Genomic DNA, 23,703 nt, shown 5'->3' with positions numbered 1-23,703 from the left:
AAAACTTATAGATTCGATTTATTTTGTCAAAACAGTAAAAGTACCTACAATTTTCAAAATGGTGGCTTACAGTTTTAACATCAAATAATTGCACCAAAGCGTGCTGCGCTTGTAGGCACTTATTCGCCAGTTCATTGAAGTAAGCAACCAACACGTTTTCCAAGAAAGACTGGGCGTTTTTGCTGATTTTCCATTGAACAAAAGTTTCATATGGCGCCAATTATTTTTCACCCGATTTTGATGGTAAAAGGCTATCGTTCTCGGCTCTTGCCTCTATTAGTATTACTGGCAGCGTCAATTTTAAGTGTTCTTCATTTTCAATGCTTGAAAATGTCATTTTCGTCAATATATAAACTAAAAACATGCAAAACTATTCCAATTTTATGACAAATACGGAAAATGGCTGGCGCGTTATTTTTTTTTACGCACATCCCAATGCGCGCGCAAGGTAAAGGCGCGATCGAAATCGACAAACAGCCAATAAAAAAAATGTAAAAAGCTAATATTTTCGTATTTCTATTCGATAATAGTCGTTTCTGTGACTGCTACATAAAAAAAGTCAACACAGTTAGGTTAGGTTAGGTAAATAGCAGCGTTTTACCTTACAATAAAACGCTTATTAAGCGAAATACCTTATTTGAAGCCTATTTAATATTTGAGAGTGCGATGCTGTTTGACAGATGACGTAGCGGTTCACTATAGGCTGACACCTACCCCCTTTGTACTTGTATTTCAAGTTTTAACCCCCTCCACCAGGCGCCCGTGGCCCGCGGCCGCGGAGCTCTTCATTGGGTCTCAAAATATAAATAAAACGAAGTTGCAATATACCACATTCGAAAAAGGATTGCATTTGATATTATTTATTATTTCGTTTTCAATATGAAGAGACATACCAGTTGACTTGTATGTATAGACTATAGATGTTGCTTATTGCAACCTGCATGGTAGGAGAAAACGCAGTGAGTTAAAAATACCCTCGGGCATTATATAAGTGATTTGGTTTATTGCAACTGAGTGTTGTAGCCACAGGCGAATTTAAAAAATATAGGCTTCAAATAAGGTATTTCGCTTAATAAGCGTTTTATTGTAAGGTAAAACGCTGCTATTAAGCTTCTGTACCGTTATTTGAAGCCTATTTAATATTTGAGACGTGTCTGTGATCGCCTGGTGGTCAGAAAACGCCAATGTGATTAATTTATACTGATATGTGAAAATGGTGGAGACAACAAGTACAAGTGTACTTAACAATCCGGGTACATGGATGAATGTGAAAAGGCTTAAAGTGTGCAGTGACATATTTTACTTTACAATGTTATTTATAGATAGGACCTATAAATATAGAAAACAGTATGTTTATTAAAATAAATTATGAAAACATAATTATACTTTTTATTTTATCCATCCAACAATAACATTGCGATCATTATATGTGTTTCAATACTTTCAATTGATTTCAAGGTCCACATTCTAACAAACTGACTCATATTTGACCTTATATTACCTTGCCAAAAAGAAAATAAACTTGATTATTGACACTTTAAAGTGTCTTTTACCCAGATATGGTTACCAAATATTGGTATTTACTTATGAGGCAGGATACAATTTAACTTATAGGCTCACAAAAACGATTTTTATATACATTTTTCAGAGCTTCGCTTGTTTGTTTTCCAAAAATCCTACAGTCTTAAGGGCAAAGTAAATCATATGAAAAGTGCACTTATCACAACATGCAATATTGTCTATTATATTGTAGAAGTAATCAAGCTCTCAGACAATTAATTCATGGATTAACCTAAGCTGTCCTTATTTTCCCGCTTTTGAACATTCTTGAATAACAAATAGACAGTAAGTGATATAGTAGGTTAATTTGGTAGCGCTATTAACAGCTTTATGTTACTCATCCCAAAGAGTTCAACCCGTTACCACTCTCACCGTTGTAGTTGTGTACAGTGCATAGCCATTCAGAATGTAAATAAGCTCGTAGAATATCCAATTTTCAATCATAATACACAACAAGTCCCCAATCCGCATTGGGCTAGCGTGGGGACTATAGCCCGAGCCCTCTCGCACATGAGCAGCAGTGGGACGTATATAGGCTGAATTATATTATATTATATAATACACAACAAATCCTATTTGCTGTAACCATTTTAATTTTTCTTTGATATTCGCTACGATATTGGTAGTCTTACCCCAGAGAGTATTCTAAAATATTTTTGGGCCTAAGCCCATACTTTAACCAGCCTATAATGTGGTTTTATTTTATTACATGTACAATAATTAGGGCCAGTATGGTAAGAACATGACCTTTATCAATTCAATGCCTGCAATACAGCAAAAATAATACTAGGATTTTTCCTCTTGGAGGTATCATTATTACGAGTATCATGTTGAAATTATGTACCATCATGCAAGATGTATAGGTATATTTAAGGCTTTCACCTGAATATACATACTTGGCCTTTAGTTTCATGCATATTAAAAACATAAAGTGACTGATTAAAATCTTAAACAAGATCTGTATTATTGGCACTAAAAGCTCGTCAATTTCAGTTAGTGAGCTACAATTTAATCTTGAAAACTCTGCCAGGAGAGTGCCCTCCCGCTTGGTTCTTTGTATCGTCTGGTATTTCACATATTACAATGTCTGCGTTCCTGATAAGCCAAGGTTAGGCCTGTGCGTAGATGATAGATTTACGTTCGCTAAAGTGTTTTAATAAATTACAATTCGCATAATTTAACACATATAAGTAATAGCCATTCTAACTGGTAGTCCCAGCTTTGGCCACAAATATACTCGTACCTTATTTCAGGATTACCTACTTGTACTACCTGGTGCAAGCTCAAGGAAGCGCGAGATGTATGGACATAACTATTTATCTTACCAAGGATATGTTATTGACTGACGGGTTAGATAGTAAGGTCAAAGACCTTCGTTAAAATAATCAGTATTTAATCATTTGGCATTAAGTAGCCTTCCTATTTTTATGTTTTTGAAGAAAAACTAATGTTACATTACTTTAAACGAGATTTGAGAACTATATATACTTAAGTAGGTAATTCAACCTGTGGCATGCCCATGCCCAATGGCGCAGACTTGTCTAGCATTTACATTGTATCAACGGTGATATAAAGCAATTCTAATGTTATCTCAGTGAACTCACTGATTCTCACATATATATTTTGTAACATACAGTATACAATACAGAAACTGTCTTGTACATTATTGTTGCCAAAAACTGAATACTTATGGGAATAATTTCATAGGACACCAATTAATGAACATTGGTATAGAAATAACCTTCGAGGTTGCTTGCCTTTTTTACTACGTCGATGGCAAACAAGCATACGGCCCGCCTGATGGTAAGCAGTCTCCGTAGCCTATGTACGCCTGCTTAATTCCACCCGGGAAATTTGTAATGTTTTATATTGAATATCATAACCACGCAGTCTTTTAAAGTAGATTCGAACTAATAGGTAAATGTATGTATCTCAACTCAACCCTTAAGGGTTTGTATCCGTTATCCAAAAAAGCACTTTTGGCTATTAACAAGAAGTCGTCCCGACATCTAGGACATATATTTTAACGAGATTAATAACCGAAATGGCTTTCTTTCATTTGGACTGCGATGATGAGTTGCATTGAGCTATGATTATATACCAGTTGTGGGTCATAGACATTTTATTAAGTCCTTCACGTCTTTCCTGTAGACAACGCAACGTTAACGGAGTTCAAGCCACGCTATGCTGCTGCAATCTTGTTATGCTGCTACGGGCGGGATACATTTTTCCCAACCTTTGTTGTGTTTGACCCAAATGGGGTTAAATGATGAATGGCCAAGAACCTTGAACCAGTCCAGGGTAATATATTTATATCTTTAAACCATTAGAACTATGTAGCGGCGGGGCGGCCGGTTGATTAAGGCAATTCAAAACAAATTTAAAATTTTTAATTCAACGATCAGTATCATGAACTCTAGATTATCAAGATTATTAGCATGACTGAATGGGCCACGTATGAAGTATGAACCACTTATGGTGATTTTTAATATTACTCACCGGAAAGCCAGTTAACACATTCAGTGCCAGCGTGAGCTACGCGTTACGAGCGAAGTTGATAACGCGAGAAAACAGTATGTCTCGCAAAGCGCCTACTAAAAAGGAATACGCCTAGCGGGTCGCTGGCAGTGAGTGTGTCAAGGCTTATTTTATCTTTTTAGGGTTTTATGGTCTTCCTGGGCCAGTCTCATGTTTAGTGGGGTGTGTTTTCGCAGCCAAACGATAGTAAAAATTATTTCTCGAATGCCTTGCGTAGGATTTTTATGTGCAAATAAATGATTATGAATTATTATTGTGAATTAGGCGGAGATTTACATGGGAGTTGAAATCTTGGCTTATAGAAATAGATACATGTTAAGTAGGTACTTGTATCATAATTGCTTTGTAGTACCATTATTTGATTAATGATACCTTGAACCAATTGATACCCGCTTGCGCAGCAGGCAAATGGATGTTGCACGCCTTGCGCAGGCATGTTGTATGATCTTAATATACTTTTATCTAATAACAGTATCAAAACCATGTCTGACTTTTAGCCCCAGTGTCTAATCATTTTCACACGCCTTGCGCAGGCGGGAAAGGTCTTGGCGTTTGGAACCATGTTCATTGTATTAAGTATACTGGTCTTACAGTAGCCATTTTGCTTCATCTGCTAGCGTAGCAGGATAATGAAAATCGCACACCTTGCGCAGGCGGCAGGTCTTCAGCTGGCTAAATAGTAATATTCACTCGCCTTACGCAGGCGGGAAATATTAGGTACGTTATGTATGTATGCTTAACAGCACATATTTATATTTTAATAAACCTTCTGCTAAGTAGCAGGATAGTTATTGTAGTAGGCCATGGCGGATATCCATAATAGGTACCGGTAGTATAGGTACAATAAGTTACGCAATGGTAGTAAATTTCTCCACACCTTGCGCAGGTGGGAAAGGTTACAGTATGCTAATTTAACATAATGCAATATTGTTCAACTCTGCTTACGCAGCAGGATATGTGTTATGCCTTGTGCAGGCAGCGGCGGTCTGTAACCACCCGACCTCCCAGTCTCAATTACGTTCTTAAGTCATGAAAAGATACTTCGAACCTCCTTTTCTCACAAGGGTTATAGTTATAGCAAAGGGGTAAATAGTGCCCCTCCTGTATGCAGTTATACATGTCAAAACTAAAATTTTATACGTATATAAATATAATAAAACTCCTTAAACGAAATTCAAAATAACACAACTGAATGGGGATATGTCAGTTTTACATCCAAGAGTTTCACTTTTAAATCCCTTGCTTTAACTAGAAGGCACTTTTAGCAGTTGCACTATTTATTATTACGTACAAATACCTTAATTGAAAATAAAATTCACAAAGATATTGACGGTACTGTGCATCCAAAATTGGTATTATTAAGAAAAAACTTTCCAAAGGATATAAACAAAAAGATCGAAAAGGAGGTTTTCGATGTAGGTTTGTTAGTTACCTTTCGTCCCTCAGAGCGGAAATAGAAGCCCCGCGACAGCGGGGCTTCGTCGACTTTAAGGCGGATAGGACCCTAATTTGGTAGCCAGCATGATACTAGAGTAACTTTACTGTTTAATGGTACCCATGGCAATACCAAACATGGTATTTCTTTAATGGCCTCTTATTCTAGCTTAATTTAGGCGTTTTAGCCCCAGCTCTCAAGCATTCTAAAATTGGGGGTACTTCCAAATCCAGCCTTTATTGTGATATTTCGATTTAAATGCAAACTAAAATAATTTGTATCACAGCAGCACAGTACCAGAAAATCCGGAAATGCACGGAAAATATCAGGTCATATATATCTTACGATCATTATTATTGTAATTACCCTAAGGTTACTTAATGCAAAATCACAAGTTGATTAGCATAAACTACGACGTCACAGAGCGCGTCTTTTTAGTTATTCCTAAGTTAGGCAGTTCTATACTGTAATAGGAACCGCTATAACCTCCCTTTCGGAGGACAATAAAACTGTGGCCTATAAACTGCCATTCACATTTACACTTTTTCAAGGACCTGCTCCGTGCTTAAAATGATTCGATTCGCTGTAAACAAAATAAAATAAGAATCGCTTACTTACGCGACAGCTTCGCTGCGCTCGCGATGTGAATCGATGAGGTGTCAGCTTTGCTAAACACATTGACGAACACAAGCTGTCCATCAAATCATTGAAGTAATATTAACAATCGAACGGTAAAACCGTTAACAATACTTTTAATTAGTACTTACAAAAAATTCTAAGAATCTAAGGATTTCTAAGAATTTTTTGCAGTGAACCGAACGTTCCGACAAACAGAACGCCAATGAAGAGCTCCGCGGCCGCGGGCCACGGGCGCCTGGTGGAGGGGGTTAAAACTTGAAATACAAGTACAAAGGGGGTAGGTGTCAGCCTATAGTGAACCGCTACGTCATCTGTCAAACAGCATCGCACTCTCAAATATTAAATAGGCTTCAAATAACGGTACAGAAGCTTAATAGTTACCTGTTGCTACTAACTTGGTTGGCTGGCTAGACTATACGAATTAAACTTACTCATTCTTGTCAAATTGCACGACGGGTTTCAACGTATTGAGGGCTTGATGGCTGGTGAACATGTTGTCGATGCGATGATACGTATCCATCGATGAGTGCACACGTGTGTTAGTGACCGCATGCTCATTGGTTTCTTTCTTCTCAATTATCTTGTTGGATACCTTGTAGCAGCTTGAGAAAACCGCATCAAAATGTTTTGAGAGACAGGTCTGGAACAACAGGATGTGATGTATAAATGACATATACATATATAAATTAGTTTTAAGGTTTATGATAATGTATTTTTGCTATAGTCAATGAGATATGATTCGTGATGTTCCGAATCTGTTTATAAAAATTGCAAGGTTTGTGAACTAATGTATGTTTCATCAAATCATCAGTTAAAGTGACATAGAACTTTTATTAGAAAACTGTGAAATTCCACAACATTTACATTACATAGGGGTAAAATCGATGACCTCCTTTTCATATGTCGGTGTAAAAATATGTCTGTTTAGAATTGATAATCCATCAAACAATTGAGGTTCGTCACCATATTTGCACTTATAAACATTCACATTTCATACGTAAGCAATTTATTAATCACAAAACAAACGATCGCACAAGATAGTGACGTTTCAAGTTCACAGGGATAACTAGTAGATAGCAGAAATATTTTGCCGAAATTAAAGGTTCGGTTTTGCTCCTGTTCCGGTCGAACCCTGTGCCCGAAAATTAAATGACTTTTTCACGTCAGCAGCTCGAACAAGGGTAATTTGCTGCTTAAAAACAGTGAGCAAAATCGCATTTTGCTTTATCCCTTTCACGTCATTAGCAAAAAGAAAGAGATAAAAAAAGTGCATACGTATTTCAACGGTATATTGACGGTTTATAATAGACCCCCGAAAAAAGTCAGATCGCATCGTTCCAAAACACCCTACGAGTCTTCATTCGTTTCGTAATAATTAATTAATGAAATAAAAGTTTAACGTTTAATAAAAACACCATATTTTACGTATTTTATTATACAATCAAAACAATGAACTTATACAAATTTACGCAATTGTTACGCAGTAAATAATTCTACTTAACTACTTTTAACGATCTCTACTTATAGTTGACAAATAGTAGTATCCGCAATTCGGACCGGATCTTACAAAGTTTTTTTTTTACAAAAAAAAAGTTGTCGGTTGAACTGTCAATTGATGTTCGTTAATTCATTATTTTCGTATTATTTTATTGAAATTTCTTTCGTTTTGTTTTATTGCGGTAATTATAGTTAATTGTTAGAATACCTTCAGAAAACATGAGTGAAATAGTGATCCGTCCGTCTGGATTACATTTCTTCAGGTTGTATTTTTTGATGGCTGACTGACGTGTAAAATTTTGTGTACTACACGAGATCAAAGTTATTTACAAATAACTATTGTGTTGAAACCTGCAGAAACCGAAACTTCGGCCAGTCACTACCGAAAATAGTTTCAGCTTAAAGGTTCGGCAGTTTTTTGCCCGCAACATGATTTTTATGCCAAACCTGCCGAAACCGCAACTTCGGTGGGACACTAATAAATAAGCGTGTTATATGTTTCCAGTAATAACTGGCATCTAAGGATGTATATAATCTGCACTGTCGAGTGTTAACTAGGGTTTGCTCACGAGAAATCCCGTTAGAGCCAAGCAAAGAACCGGGATTACAAAATTAAATTCCCGATAGTCCCGGGATTTTCGGTACTAACATTTTCGATACAATATTTGAGCAATATTATCTGTTAAACAGTAAGAAAAAAGCGGCCAAGTGCGAGTCGGACTCGCCCATGAAGGGTTCCGTACCATTGTACCATTTATGACGTATTAAAAAAAACTACTTACTAGATCTCGTTCAAACCAATTTTCGATGGAAGTTTGCATGGTAATGTATATCATATATTGTTTTTAGATTTTTCATTCTGTTATTTTAGAAGTTACAGGGGGGGAGGGGACCCATTTTTTTTCAATTTAGAAGTGTCTCTCGCGCAAACTATTCAGTTTAGAAAAAAAATGATATTAGGAACCTAAATATAATTTTTGAAGACCTATCCATAGATACCCTATACGTATGGGTATGATGAAAAAAAATTTTTTTTTTAAATTTTAGGACGTATTTAAAAAAAACTACTTACTAGATCTCGTTCTAACCAATTTTCGGTGGAAGTTTGCATGGTAATGTATATCGTATATTTTTTTTAGATTTTTTATTCTGTTATTTTAGAAGTTACAGGGGGGGGGGGGGGACACACACATTTTACCACTTTGGAAGTGTCTCTCGCGCAAACTATTCAGTTTAGAAAAAAAATATATTAGAAACCTCTATATCATTTTTAAAGACCATCCATAGATACCCCACACACACGTCTGGGTTTGATGAAAAAAGATTTTTTGAGTTTCAGTTCTAAGTATGGGGAACCCCCAAAATTTATTGTTTTTTTTTTCTATTTTTGTGTAAAAATCTTGATGCGGTTCATAGAATACATCTACTTACCAAGTTTGAACAGTATAGCTCTTATAGTTTCGGAAAAAAGTGGCTGTGACATAATCGGACAGACAGACGGACATGACGAATCTATAAGGGTTCCGTTTTTTGCCATTTGGCTACGGAACCCTAAAAAGCACCAAATTTCACGTGTCTTAAAGAAATCTTATATATGTTAATCAGACAAACAATAAACATAACTTACTCTGGTTTTCATTAAAAACTGCATATGTATCGCGTGTAATTTCACTAACAAATAAAACAAAAATTAAATTATTTCCTATTACATATCTATTCAGTACCTAGTAATTATCATAGTTAGTGTACGCAGTGAGTGTGGCAAATAAATTCATTTTATTGTAAAAAAGTAAAATCGTGGTGGCCTAGCGGTAAGAACGTGCGACTTGCAATCCGGAGGTCGCGGGTTGAAACCGCTTTTCGGAACGAAATATCATTTAATGTTTACCAGTCGCTTTTCGGTGAAGGAAACATCGTGAGGAAACCGGACTAATCCCAATAAGGCCTAGTTTACCCTCTGGGTTAAAAGGTCAAATGGCAGTCGCTTTCGTAAAAACTAGTGCCTACGCCAATTCTCGGGATTAGTTGCCAAGCAGACCCCAGGCTCCCATGAGCCGTGGCAAAAATGTCGGGACAACGCGAGGAAGAAGAAAAGAAGAGTAAAAAAGTGTACGTTCACCATGTTATTTTTTATCTCCAATAATTTTTGAGAGATTTTTTAGTTCGCTTTTTTACCGAAGTTTGAGGTAAAAACTGAATTTTTAAGGCAGTCCCGAAAATCCCGATCCCATTTTTGGCTGGTACCGAAAATCCCGGTTCTTTTAAACAGTACCGGTCTGCAATCCTTAGTGTTAACACAGAGAAATGTAAGTGAGTATTGCAACTAAAATGAGTGAGTACTGTAGACTAAAATGACGTTTCTTATGTAAGACATGACTTTTCTTAGTATCACATGAAATGACATTTTAGTCTACGGAATAAAAAACAGAATATAAGAACTTGTATAGGGAGCGTGCATAAACTGTAGGAGGCAGCACAGGAGCCGTCAGATTTTTGGCGCGAGGCGTAAATGTGGTGTTTATTGTTCCGATGTAGCCCACAAGATGGCAGAACCTACTATGCACAAGAAAACAGGTGACGTGTAAATATACGTGTTTATGGTTCCGATTCAGGCCACAAGATGGCAGACCCTCCAACGCGCACGGTCCCTATTGTCAGATTGTCACTTCTAGAACTTGCATTATTACGAGGACCCGTACATTTCATGGCGTTGACGGAAAAATGACGTCACGTTACATAGAGTTGATTTCAATTAGAATTTTTGTAATAATTAATCATTTGTCAACCTCTTTAGTTAACTGATACAGATTCTTGACAATCAGTACAAAAACGTCTAACCATAGAAATAGGATAGTATAGAACGACTGTCAAACTTCAAAAGTGTGACCAAAAATGCAATGCAAGTGTGTGCGTAAATTGTCTATGTGCGAACAAAAACAGTGATGTCATGTTACAACATATTAATAATCTATCGATGTTTAACTGCTTTATCGACTACTTTTTCATATGTGTTTGTTTTTATAAAAAATGTTATAGGTATGAGTATTATTAATACTATTAGACCCTATTAGCGCCTATAGTACCTTTAATTTTCTTTTACAGCAGACGCATAGTAAATAACAATACTGATAGTGATAACCGACTACAGAAGGCGTAAGACACTATCGGCCTCACTATAGATGTGTACAGCCATACGGCAATTTTGGGTTTTAGACCCCATCGATTGCCTGCTAAACGACAGCATATTGCCAAGGCTGATCTAGCTTTTTGTATGATTCCGTCCACGTGATTGTTCCAGGTCAGTTTCTGGTCCAGTAATATTTACCCCCAGATATTTGACCTCTGTTGAGAACGGAATAGTTTTTCCATTCATGACAAGCGGTTTAAGTTTATGTAGTTTCCGCTTGTTCGTGAATGGAACTATAGTTGTCTTATCTGCATTGATAGACAATTCATTCTCTCCGCACCATGTATTTATGGTGTTGAGAGCCCTCTGCATAGTCTGATATAGTACTTTGGCAGTCGCCGCTCACCGTCACAACAAGGTCATTTGCGTACCCCTGAGTGTCGATTCGGAGCTCCGCCATCTTATGCAGAAGTCCATCCACTGCAAGAGTCCAGAGCAAGGGAGATAGAACACCCCCTTGCGGGTACTGGGTAGCCTCTCACAGTGGTCACTTTGATTGTGGTGTTAAGCAAGTCTAGCCTAACCACTCTGCCTGAGAGCATGCTTTGCACCCAGCGGATAGTTGTGGGTCACTGAACTAAATAATAAATTATTTGTTTATTAAATAATACATATTTTTGATTTTTATTAGTGTATTTTACGTAACAAGTATTTATTTTTCTATGCATCAATAAGTAGGTTATCTAAATTTGTAGTGTTGTTAAAAACTTCCTGTATGTTATATTACGTCATTTTTACGTCAACGGCATTTAAAGTACGGGCCCGGATTATTACAATACAAACAATATAAATGAATGCATGTCACAGACTGCAGAGTGTCAGCGTGACAATAACAGCATATAGCTTCTGTTGCTTCTATTTTTTTTATCTTACAAGAACCCTTATTAGAAGATAGTCTACTTAAACCACCGAACTAAGATGACAATCCAGTATACATTTAGATAATATCATCATCATATTCATCATCATCATTTAAGAGCATGGCTCTTGTCGGTGAAGTGGACAGTCCTTGGCTAAGTTCTTTAGGTCCCTATAACATGACATTGGCTTTTCCTTTTAGTTGCTGCATGTAGCTTACCCGTGGTTTACCTTTCTCTTTTAGCTTCAATCTTGCCTTCTAAAATAGTTTTAATGTTTTTGTTGGGTGAAGCGAAATAATTTCTTTGGCGCCTGGGTACAGGGCTAAAAGTAGTGTTTATTTTGAAACTTGATATAGTCACTAATCTACATGACAAACTACAGTGAAGTCTTGATAATACTTCTATGGTCCAATACACCCAGTAATCCGGCACTAAAATAGAGGTGCAATTGATCATTCTAGTATTTCTGAATGTGTGCAAATACTATGTGCGCTTAAATTATCAATTTGTCAATCTTGAAAATCTTTGTTAATGCCTTAAATTCAGCTACACAGTAAAATTTTCTTTGAATTTAGTATATTAGTATAGTGTATTGCTTCACGATACTAAAACACACATCAACATAATAAGCACATTTGCTCTAACTTCCAGTAATCCGAATTTATTTAATTTTAAGGTTAACCAACAGTTATTGCATTGAAACTTACAACTATCAAACCATTAATAACAAGCTGAATGTATAACTAATTACTGGTAAACACCACATGCATTAAAAAACTAAAGTCAACAACAATGCTGCCACATTTCAACACCTTATGTTTGTAGAATAAGGAGCAAAGCGCTACTATGATGTTGACTGGTTTAATATGTAACTAAATATGGAATTAAAACTAAATCTTGGATCTTGGAATTGGGATCTTGGGCTCATTATGGATACCTAACTTGACTTTCGTGAGCACATGACTGTGACTTGTAAAACTGCGTGTGAAAACGTTAGGATTTGTTATTAGAACAGCTGCCCAATTTGCAAGTCTCAGGCCAGCGTTGGCACTCTATTTTGCCTATGTTCGGAGTCTGTTGGAGTATGGTGCTATCGTGAGGGATCCGCATGGGGCCAAGTACATGCTCATGCTTCCCGGATGCCGACATCTTTGCTAACCATTTAGGCAATTTCCTTAAAGCTGTCATACCTGTTCTTGATTCTGTGTAAATGTACTGTTGTTATTTACTTATTTTTTTAATAATTTTTCTAATGACTTATTGATAGTGACATTCATTTTAATCTGTGTAATACTCGTAATTTGTATATGTGATTTTTTTACTTAACAATTAATTTATTTGTTATTAAAAAAACAGATACTTACAATGTTACAATTAGGTCTATTGGTAATGTTCAATGTCAATGGTCGGGAATGTAATGCCATTTTCATTCCGTGCTTCTGCCTGAGAGTGATATTATTTTCACAAACATTAAATTTATTGTCAGTTGTGTGTTCCAATTGAAGCTCCCAAAGTTTTGCATTCTCGCGTATTTGGGTACACCATTCCACTGTGTAGCGTCCTTCTACGCCGACTTCAGTCTTGTTAAAAGAGGTACCGATTTCAGATCCACATCGTATCGTAATTTCTGCAACTGCTGCCAACACCATAAAAAGCAACGACGCTGCCTTCAGCATCGTATTATACTCGAAAAACCCGCGATCATGTACGATCTATCAAACAATAAACATGTTACTATTCCTCACGTTTCGATAAAACCACAAGAAAGCCAGTACTGTCTAAGTATTAAGTACTAAAGTTTTAAAAATAACTATGGCAAAAGGAAATTAAGGAAAATGATGAACAAACAACTATTACCAGCTGGTAATGCTAGCTATTGAATAGCCTTAATTTATACATTTACATTTTAACTTGACAACATGATTATTCCCTCATTTTGACAGCTGCTATGCTAGACGTCATACACCACAGATAACGTCGGCGTGCGTAAGTCCCAAGCAAGCCGTAGCCATTTAGGTGGTGGGTAAGCTGTGTATGTGTGGGTTATATATAGCATATTTTTAGGGATGTGGATTTGTCCAATTTAATCATGTTATATATCGGTAATCTCTAGACAGCGGAACGGAATAGCGATTAATTGAAGCTTCGATATCTTCACTAAAAGTGTACATCACAGAAATGCTAATGGATAATGAATAAAATATATTTTAGTTAGTTTTGGCCGGTGTCCAATGGATTTCCGCCGTTGATTATTGTAATACATGTCGAAGTTACAAAATCATACTGGTTGATAAGAATATATAAAGTTATGCTATAATGGTTATCTGTTCATTTTAGATAGTTGAAAAATCCTTTCAAGTAAAATTAAAATAGTAAAAAACGCCGATAGTTTATCGTCACAACTTTTGGTTACTCATTGTTAATCGTACATAAAAATGTCGCTGTGTGTGGCTACGGTGACAGCTGGCTTAGACTCCATCTTTAGGAACCGTGTTTTTTTTATTTCCGTTAATTTCAAAGGTGCATCCCTGAGCTCAAATTAAGTAACTTTCTCAAAGACACCGGTATTCTAATTAACGGTTGACTGTCTAGAGCGATTTTTACTAACAGTATTCGGTCGTTTACTCTATCAACATTTACTAGTCTCTGTGATAGGTGTTCAGAGAGAATTACGCCCACTCCGTTTGTGTTATTGGTTTCGCCATGGTAGATTATTTTATAGCCATTGCCTATTTTTCTAGATTTTGAGCCCTTCCACTTAGTTTCTTGCACTTTAAGAACGTCGCTCAGTTCGGCACTTCTGCCCGTCATGGAACCAACGTTCCAAGTAGCCAGTCGTAGTGATACGCATCTGTTGCATCGACCGTCGCTTCCGGGGGACGCCCTAGTATTTGTGCTCGTATTCTTTCGTTGTGCTTTCGTTTTTGGACAAGGAATGATATATTGGCTATATGGTTTTACGGCCGGTTGCCACCTGACGCTAAGGGGTAACCCTCGTGGAGGGCTCGGGGGCCGCCGTTGAGCTGAAGGTTCGTCCGCCGTCTGTACCGTGTGTTCCGACTCAACACCCAGTGTAGCGGAGATTTACTCTCAGGGGGATGTAATAATAACCTCGCTACATGGATCTACACATATACAAAGCACAACATAATATAGCTACTGCACCGACCATGAATTAACACTCGATGGGCGCACAATTCCATCTCCTCTCAATCTCGTATCTCTTTGTTATGAATGTAACCTCAACACTCTCGGGGAAAATTAGAAGGGCCCCAAGTCCCGTGGCTATTATCGGTGGATGCACGGCACAACTGAATCTCCACAAGAGAACTCATCGTGCATCCCGCAGACTTGTATACTCTCCTCATGCGATGAGTACTGAGGTGGGGACCATGTGGTCCCCGACGAGCCTCCACAACAACCCCTACAGCTCATCCATCAGCCTCCATATTTAACCTCCAGTAACTCAAACCGATAAACACCAGCCACCTCACTTGTTACATTCAAACTCGAGCTACACACAAAGAATATCAATCAATTCTTCAACTCAGCTCTTTCTCAGGGTAGTCGTTAACTCAAGGTCACTGCAATATCCATATATTATATATATATAAATATCAGAATATATAGATATGTTTCGCTTACCAAGAGTATCCTGTACGCGATTGCACGCGCCACACCACCTGTTACCTCCCAGCACTCAGATCGCCTGTCTCCACTTGTACCCGCCATCTTTCTCCCCCGTCTCCTATATCACTAGCCGACCTCGATCGTCAGTGTTACCAGTGAAAATTACGCTAAGAGTGACAGATATGATACATACCACAATAACAGACTTCGCGATCTCCGCGATACTCCCGAACGCGAGAAGATTATACAAGTAGCGTCATCAGCTGACGCGTCCATTCGGCTATTCGTTCTCTAGCCCAAATGGCAGCGTTCCGTCTTACTCTTGTCACTTCCTCTGGCCGTTCTTCCGTAACACTTGGCTCTCTCACTTCTGCCTCGTATGTATCAACAGCGGGAGCTTGCTCAGTATGCGTAGGACTACCATCAGAATCTAACACAGAAATTTCTTTCTCGGTTGCCGGTTCAGTAGGAATTGTTGACTCATCAATTTCTGTCTCAGGCTTGGGTGACACTATCGTTTCTGATGCCCTTATAGGTTCCATAGTTTTAACCATCTCCATAGGTACAGTTGATGTCTCTACCATCTCGTTGTCTTGTGATGGTGGTAGTGCATAATCCGTTGGGCCGTACATATCAGACTCTAACGGATACAGATGGGCTATGGATCTCGTAAACTCTGTATTCCCAACTACCACTTTGGCTGCTCGGCATTCACCATCACGGCTTCGGATTAAACTTACGATTTTGCCAACCTTCCAATTGATTCTATTTTTGGAATCATTTTTAATCTGTACAATGTCACCGACTTCTGGAGACTTCTTTGATATCACACGCGGTTGTTTATGAGAGTGACTGAATCTGTCCCGCAGATTTGGTAGATATTGATTGGTGAACATCTCTTTATATTCGTTAAGAATCCTCTGACCTCTTTTCCAGCCTTCAACCAAGTCGACTTTGGTATTGGTGCCCTGTGAAGTTCCCTCACCAAAATCTGGGTTTATTTCTAGACACTGACCTAGAGATAGAAAATCAGCTGGTCGCAGTACTCCCTCTGGGTCGGAACCCACTACAGTCAAAGGTCTTGTGTTCAATACGGCCTCAATCTCCTTCACTACTGTATGCATTTGACCGTCTGTTAATAAATGCTTGTCAAGTGTGCGCTTCAAGCAGTGCTTTACCAGTGCAACTAATCTTTCGTAAAAGCCGCCTTGCCAGGGTGCAAGCTGCGTGATGAATTTCCACTTGATATGTTTCTCCTGGCAGTATGAATGGATTAGTACTTCACTTGTCAGCTTGAACTGTAGTGCATTGTCCGATATCAATACTTTAGGTGGTCCTCTAGCCGCCACGAACCGCCGTATCGCTAGCAAGCACTCCTCAGCCGTCAAAGCCTTGACCAACTCCAAATGTACAGCACGAACTGCTAGACATGTCATAAGACAAATCCATCGTTTTTCTCTGCCTGTATTAGTTTCCACTAATACCGGACCCAGGTAGTCTAATCCAGTAAAGGTAAATGGAGAACTATAATTAACCCTTTCACTGGGGAGTGCAGGTGGTGGTGGCAGTTTGTAAGGACCTCCAGAATACTTCTCACACTGCAAACATCTCTTCAAAGCTTTCTGTACTTGAGCTCGCCCGTGAGGGATCCAATACTTTTCGCGTAATATACTTAGCGTGTGTGGGACCCCAACATGGTAGTTGTCTCTATGCGTTTTTAGTATAATCTGGGTTGTGAAGGGTGATTTCTTCGGAATCAGAATGGGATATCTCTTATCATATGATAAATTAGCATTCGCGAACCTTCCTTTACATCTTAAGATCCCATCTTCGTCTACAAAGAGACCCAAGTTTCGTGACAAACTGGTCACCTTTCCTGAGACTTCTTCTGAAAAGAATTTACCTTGTAACTTCTTTATCTCAGTCACTGTCTCTTCACACTTTTCTTCATCAGATGGGTTTTGCACAGAATCATGAAGTGCAGTGGCTGCAGGATTATCCTCCATTTCAGAAAAGTTAGGATCATTATCTTGGTCTTCATAGCCTTTCATTGTCATCTCTGGACCATCCACCGTGTCCAGAGCCCTCCCAGCCAAGCACATTTCTTCATACCTCTGCTCCTTAGGCCAATCATTTTGGTCTTGTAGAAGAAAATCTGGACCATGGAGCCATAGATCCTGTCTATGATGCCACAATTCTGGCCTGGTAGCTACGTCCGCAGGGTTTTCTTTTGAGTTGACATAGCGCAGCTCTGCACCCAAGATGTCCTTAATTTGCTTGATCTCATTGACTCTTCTCAATACAAATGGTGGAAGTAGCCTACTTGATTTGATCCAAGCAATAACAACTTGACTATCCGTCCACAAATATATCTTGCATATATTTAGGTCTATGTGGCTTTTAACATATCTCAGAAGTCTACTTCCTATGAGATACCCTAGCAATTCAAGTCTAGGAATTTTGAGATCACTCTTGTCTTCTGCTGGAGTTATTCTGGATTTGGACATGAGAAACGAAGTTGATACTTGCTTTCCAGTTATGACGCGCAGATAAACGACTGCCGCATATGCATCCATAGATGCGTCAGTGAAGCAATGTAGTTCATACTTCGTACATTCCGACTTTGATCCACTTGCAACATGTCTTGGCAATTCTACGTTCTTAACTACTTTTAAATTCTCAATTATGTTCCTCCACGATGTCAACAAGTCTTCAGGCAGAATCTCGTCCCATTTTAACTTCCTAGTGCAGATCTCCTGAAACAAGAGTTTTCCTGGTAGCATGAGTGGTGATACAAACCCGCATGGATCATACAGACGTGCTAGCACTCTCAGGACTCCTTTCTTTGTAATACCTCTGTCTGTGATCTCACTCTCAAAAGTTTCGTTATTCAGTTTGAGCCGTAAAGTGTCATTTTCCAAATTCCATATCAAACCGAGGATCTTCATTTCACTTTCCTGTTTTGCTCTCTTTAGCTTGGGAATCTTGTCTACAAAATCTTTGTCGTTAGACATCCAGTCTCGTATGTTCATTCCTAATTCTTTAAATGAGTTTGTAGTTTGAGCATACAAATTGAGAGCCTCTTCTCTTGATTGAACGGACGTCACTAAATTGTCTACATAACATTTATCTGCTATCACAGGAAGAAGACTTTTGTTAGTCTTTGAAATGTGATATCGAATTGTTGCCACTAAGAGAAAAGGGCTCGATATTACTCCAAAGGGCACTCTGCGGAACCTATATTGCATGATATTGTCTTCAGATAGTTCCTTTTCTAAATCTTTGACCCAGAGAAACCTGGTCACATCCCTGTCCTCTTCTTGTAAACCAACCTGAAGAAAAGCCTTTTCAACATCAGCAGTGATAGCAATTTTCCCAATTCTAAATTTCAGTATTAAACCTGTAAGGTCTTCCAGCATATTCGGACCTCTGTATAAGCACTCATTCAAGCTTTTCTCGTTTTTCAGCTTAGCTGAAGCATCGTAGACCAGCCGACCCCTTTTTCCCTTCTGTTGAACCATATGAAAAGGTAGATAGTGAACTGGATGGTCAGCAGGAATGGTAGGATCCACAATTTCTATTATGTTAGCTTGAAGTTGTTCGTTTAAGATTTTCTCATACTCTGTCATGACTTCTTTATTTGATCTTCGTATTACACCCTTTAATCTTCCAAAGGCAAGTCCAAAGTTAGTAGGCAATTTTGGTGGATACTCTATCCACGGCCACTTGACCTGATACCTTCCTTCACTGTATTTGACAGTCTTGTTAAAGTGCTGGACGGCTTCTTCCTCACATGTAGTTTTTGGAGAATCACATATCCCGATGCTCTCAAGTGACCATAAAAATTTGACATCTATGGTACGCAGAGGAAGATCTGGTTCTGTAAAAAGTCTTGATTGATTTCATGGCACTGGCAATATGTAGCCACTGATAGAGTCTCCCCTTCCCTGCTGTTAGTAGCACTTCCTGCGAGGAACCAACCAAAATCAGAATCCACAAGAAAGGTATTATTTCCCAAATCAACACTCTTTCTGATAAATGAAAAGTATAAATCATTTCCAATCAACATATCAATGCCTTCACCGGTAGAAGCGTCGTCAGCCAAGATATCTATCATTGGTGACTCTACCTTAGCCATAGGTATCTCTGCGGTGATGTATGGGACTATATTCACTCTAATCAATCTTTCAACATTACGTTTACTCACTACAGTTACTGTTGCATATGGGCATGACATTTCTCTGGGCTTCTCTGATCCAAATGTATAAATCATCAAACAATCTTCTCCATCAGGTTTGATTCGTAATAATTTTGCTATTCTATTTGTAATGTAAGATCGTTGACTTCCACAATCAAGTAAAAGCCTAATGCTCAGACTTCTCCCCTCCGTTGTCTTTACTTGGGTTACTGCTGTCTGTAAGAAATTAGATGGCTTATTTAACTGTACATTAACTGAAGTCATGTTTGAAAGAACCATATCACTATCCTTACCCCTCTGCACCTTCTGCCGGCAAAGGGCTCTATTATGCATCCTAGAGCAATGTACACATTTCCTCCTTCTGGTACACTTGGAGGCACGGTGTCCTATTTGGAAGCACACATAACACCTATCTTTAAGCTTCCCAATCCTCTCCTTATATGTGTTAAATTTGGTACAATCCTCGCTGTAATGTTCTTCATTGCAAAATATGCACATTCTCTTAGGGCGTTTCCGGTTAGGTTGAGTTGAAATTGCTTCCCTTTTCTGTTACCATTTCCTTTTCTTTACAGCTCCAATTTGTAGTGTTGCTGTAGAAGCAGGTGTACTCATCTCCGTTATGTCACTGGACTTTACTGGAACCACAGAACTCTCCATGTTTGTAACAGCTGAACTCTCCATAGCTGTTATTACGGCATCCAAAGCCTTCCGGATTGCAGCAAAGGAATCATCGGTTGACGAAAGCCACACTTGGTATACCACTCTTGATGGAAATTTATTAAGTATGATAACTCTAAGGTAACTAGCATCCACTTTCTCCCCTAAAGCCTCTAATACCCTCAGATGCTTCTCTATCATATTCAGAGTGCGCCTACAATCTTCGGGTGAATCCTTCGCCACAGCAAGATTTTGCAAAGCATCGTTGTGAGCATCAATGACCTTTGTAGGTTTACCAAAGCGGCTATTGAGAATGTCTACCGCAATCGGGTAATTCATGTTAGTCGTTTCCAGACCCTCAACTGCTTGTAGGGCTGGTCCCTCTAATGAGGCTAGTAAGTATGAAAGCTTCTCAACGTTGGCAATGTCCTTACTATCAACATTAGCCGCGAATTTATCCCAAAAAGTGTTCCATTTTAGGATGTCACCATTATATTTCCCTAGCTCTAATTTAGGCAGACGCGTTCTATGACCATTTTCTACTTCATGGCAGTATAATTTTACCGCGACTTCTAGTTCGGTCAGGGTGTCCTCGGCTTTAATTTGCATATCCCGGCATTCATTGCAGAAATCTTCTTTTATGTCCGTCGCCCCAGACAAATATCTGTCTAAATCTGATGTGAGCGATGACAATCTATTCTTAACGTTAATTCTTATGGCAATTACCCTGTCCTTTGCAACACCAGTCTCAATGCTGTTAAGGGCCTCGGCGGCTCCCTTTAACGCTTCCGCTAGCCTTTCTAGGCGCAATTGTAATGTGGAAAGCAGAAAGTCCATTTTGAACGCAATGCGAGCTACCGATATATTTTATTTTTAAATCTTCTGTGAATCTTGCATTGTGCTTGATGCTAATCTGCAATTAAATGCGTTTACTTGAAGTCGAGTTTAAGTAGCATAAAAGTTTGTTAGTTCTTACATGAAAATGTAACTACTTTATTACTTCATAATGGAGTCGCCTTAAATCTATTACTTACAACGGTTTGTATAGCAGTCCACTTCCACTCTTCGGCACTCCTTAATTAAGTAATTGCACACTTTTATTCGTTTTTACTTCTATATCAAACTTTTATCACAAATCACAATTCACAAAAACGGGTAAGCTTACAAAACTAATAAACCATAACCAAACCATAGACTAATTTCTAAACTTCACTCTATCTTAAATATTCTCTACACGACACGACCAATCGATCGTCGGTCTGTCATACCGAATATCTAACCGTTCCGTACCAAACACAATAAATATTCCGTAACGTAAATAATGTCCATGGGGAAAATAATATACAAGTAAATGTTTCAATATATATATTTTCCTCGTTACACAATAAAAATAATGTTGTAGTAATAAAACTAACCAGAAAACGTGCGCTGAGTGACAAATTTACTAAATAAACTTGCACATGAATTTGACCGAACGTAAACATTGGCGTGTTTCTGAACGTGGTCAGAGACTAAATTCAGTGTCGCTAGATGAAAAACGTAATTACCGCTCCCGTATTAATTATTTTCAAACACGGTATATATTATACGGTATATTATAACACAACCTACGCAAATAAATGCTGATTAATATGAAATAAAAACAAGAATTCCTCTGTCTGCCGGTTCACCGTGTAAAAAACTCGCGATATGCACATTCTCTTCATGGCTTGGTAATATTACTGTCTATGTGTACGCACCACAATGGGTCATAATTATCCCATGTGTACGCACCGCCATGGGCATACCCAAACCAAAAAAAATCAAGTACCATAAGGAATGTATTTCAACATTGAGTACGACAACTCTCATCATTCCAAACACGTGAACCGCAACTGACAGATTTTTAAGCATCTACACCAAAACATGTAGCGGAGATTTACTCTCAGGGGGATGTAATAATAACCTCGCTACATGGATCTACACATATACAAAGCACAACATAATATAGCTACTGCACCGACCATGAATTAACACTCGATGGGCGCACAATTCCATCTCCTCTCAATCTCGTATCTCTTTGTTATGAATGTAACCTCAACACTCTCGGGGAAAATTAGAAGGGCCCCAAGTCCCGTGGCTATTATCGGTGGATGCACGGCACAACTGAATCTCCACAAGAGAACTCATCGTGCATCCCGCAGACTTGTATACTCTCCTCATGCGATGAGTACTGAGGTGGGGACCATGTGGTCCCCGACGAGCCTCCACAACAACCCCTACAGCTCATCCATCAGCCTCCATATTTAACCTCCAGTAACTCAAACCGATAAACACCAGCCACCTCACTTGTTACATTCAAACTCGAGCTACACACAAAGAATATCAATCAATTCTTCAACTCAGCTCTTTCTCAGGGTAGTCGTTAACTCAAGGTCACTGCAATATCCATATATTATATATATATAAATATCAGAATATATAGATATGTTTCGCTTACCAAGAGTATCCTGTACGCGATTGCACGCGCCACACCACCTGTTACCTCCCAGCACTCAGATCGCCTGTCTCCACTTGTACCCGCCATCTTTCTCCCCCGTCTCCTATATCACTAGCCGACCTCGATCGTCAGTGTTACCAGTGAAAATTACGCTAAGAGTGACAGATATGATACATACCACAATAACAGACTTCGCGATCTCCGCGATACCCAGCACGTCTGCAGCCTCGCCTCCGAATATGTCAGAGAAGCCTGCATCCGGGGTTTTGTAACGGAGTTTCCATCTCCGGCCTTGTGGTCCACGGGAGGTATTTGATTTCCCTCCTACCCGCTGGAAGATTTCTCCCCCAGTGAGCATTCCACTATCCGCCACCTGTGGACGCGGTCTCTAGGGAATGAGGCTACCCCGAGACGATCTATCTATCTATCGACTATCTGTCTCTCTATCGCCCTTATATGCGCAAATGATTGGCATGTTGGCTAGGCATCATGGGTGCATAGCCAACATGGCAATCGTTTACGCTACGACAACGAAACACTATCTGTCTCTCTATCGCAGTAATATACGCAAACGATTGACATCTTGGCTTGGCAGCATGGGTACGTAGCCAACGTGTCAATCGTTTACGATACGACAACAAAACACAATCTGTCTCTCTATCACACTAATATGCACAAACGATTGGAATCTTAGCTAGGCAGCATGGGTGCGTTGCCAACATGCTAATCGTTTACGATACGATAAGGAAACACTATTTGTCGCTCTATGGCACTAATATGCGCAAAGGATTGGCATCGACCTGCTCAATTCCTCAAGGAAGCGTGATCGGATGTGTCCTATTTCTGGCATATATCAACGATTTGCCAAAAATTATGGAATGCAAATGTGTGATGTTTGCGGATGATGTCTCCTTGCTGCTAAATTGCGCGGATAGTACCGAGTGTAACGAACGCTTGCCACAAATCACAGAAACCATAACGGAGTGGCTTTCAGATCACAATCTTGAAATAAATTTAAAGAAA

At 38.8% G+C, this 23,703-nt stretch overlaps 3 protein-coding genes across 4 annotated transcripts in view; all 3 read right to left on the bottom strand.

Annotated features, from left to right (window-relative positions):
- LOC133534512 (uncharacterized) overlaps window positions 1-13,675 on the bottom strand; it is a 31,957-nt gene extending 18,282 nt beyond the window's left edge. The window contains exons 1-3 of one of the 2 annotated variants that reach the window (XM_061873669.1): window positions 13,574-13,662; window positions 13,081-13,428; window positions 6,604-6,812 (exon numbers count right to left, since the gene is read on the bottom strand). In XM_061873669.1, the coding sequence (XP_061729653.1) occupies window positions 6,604-6,812; window positions 13,081-13,392 (521 nt within the window). In that variant the 5' untranslated portion in view covers window positions 13,393-13,428; window positions 13,574-13,662. Of the gene's footprint in view, window positions 1-6,603; window positions 6,813-13,080 lie in introns of both variants that reach the window. The other variant, XM_061873667.1, reaches the window with a different exon arrangement.
- A 1,913-nt stretch (window positions 13,676-15,588) lies between these two features.
- Window positions 15,589-18,975, bottom strand: LOC133530428 (uncharacterized). The gene has a single exon (XM_061868339.1). It carries the CDS (start codon window positions 18,973-18,975, stop codon window positions 15,589-15,591), a length of 3,387 nt encoding a protein of 1,128 aa, XP_061724323.1.
- Window positions 18,976-19,584: 609 nt separating this feature from the next.
- Window positions 19,585-22,892, bottom strand: LOC133534508 (uncharacterized). Its single transcript, XM_061873664.1, has 2 exons — window positions 19,838-22,892; window positions 19,585-19,760 (listed from the first exon to the last, which is right to left on the bottom strand). The coding sequence occupies exon 1, from the start codon at window positions 21,036-21,038 to the stop codon at window positions 20,094-20,096; it is 945 nt and encodes a 314-aa protein (XP_061729648.1). The 5' UTR covers window positions 21,039-22,892; the 3' UTR covers window positions 19,585-19,760; window positions 19,838-20,093.
- Between the last annotated feature and the right edge of the window lie 811 nt (window positions 22,893-23,703).

This window comes from Cydia pomonella, chromosome 2 (genome assembly GCF_033807575.1).
Source record: "Cydia pomonella isolate Wapato2018A chromosome 2, ilCydPomo1, whole genome shotgun sequence".
NCBI lineage: Eukaryota > Metazoa > Arthropoda > Insecta > Lepidoptera > Tortricidae > Cydia > Cydia pomonella.
This window is presented reverse-complemented; position numbering and strand designations above follow the sequence as displayed.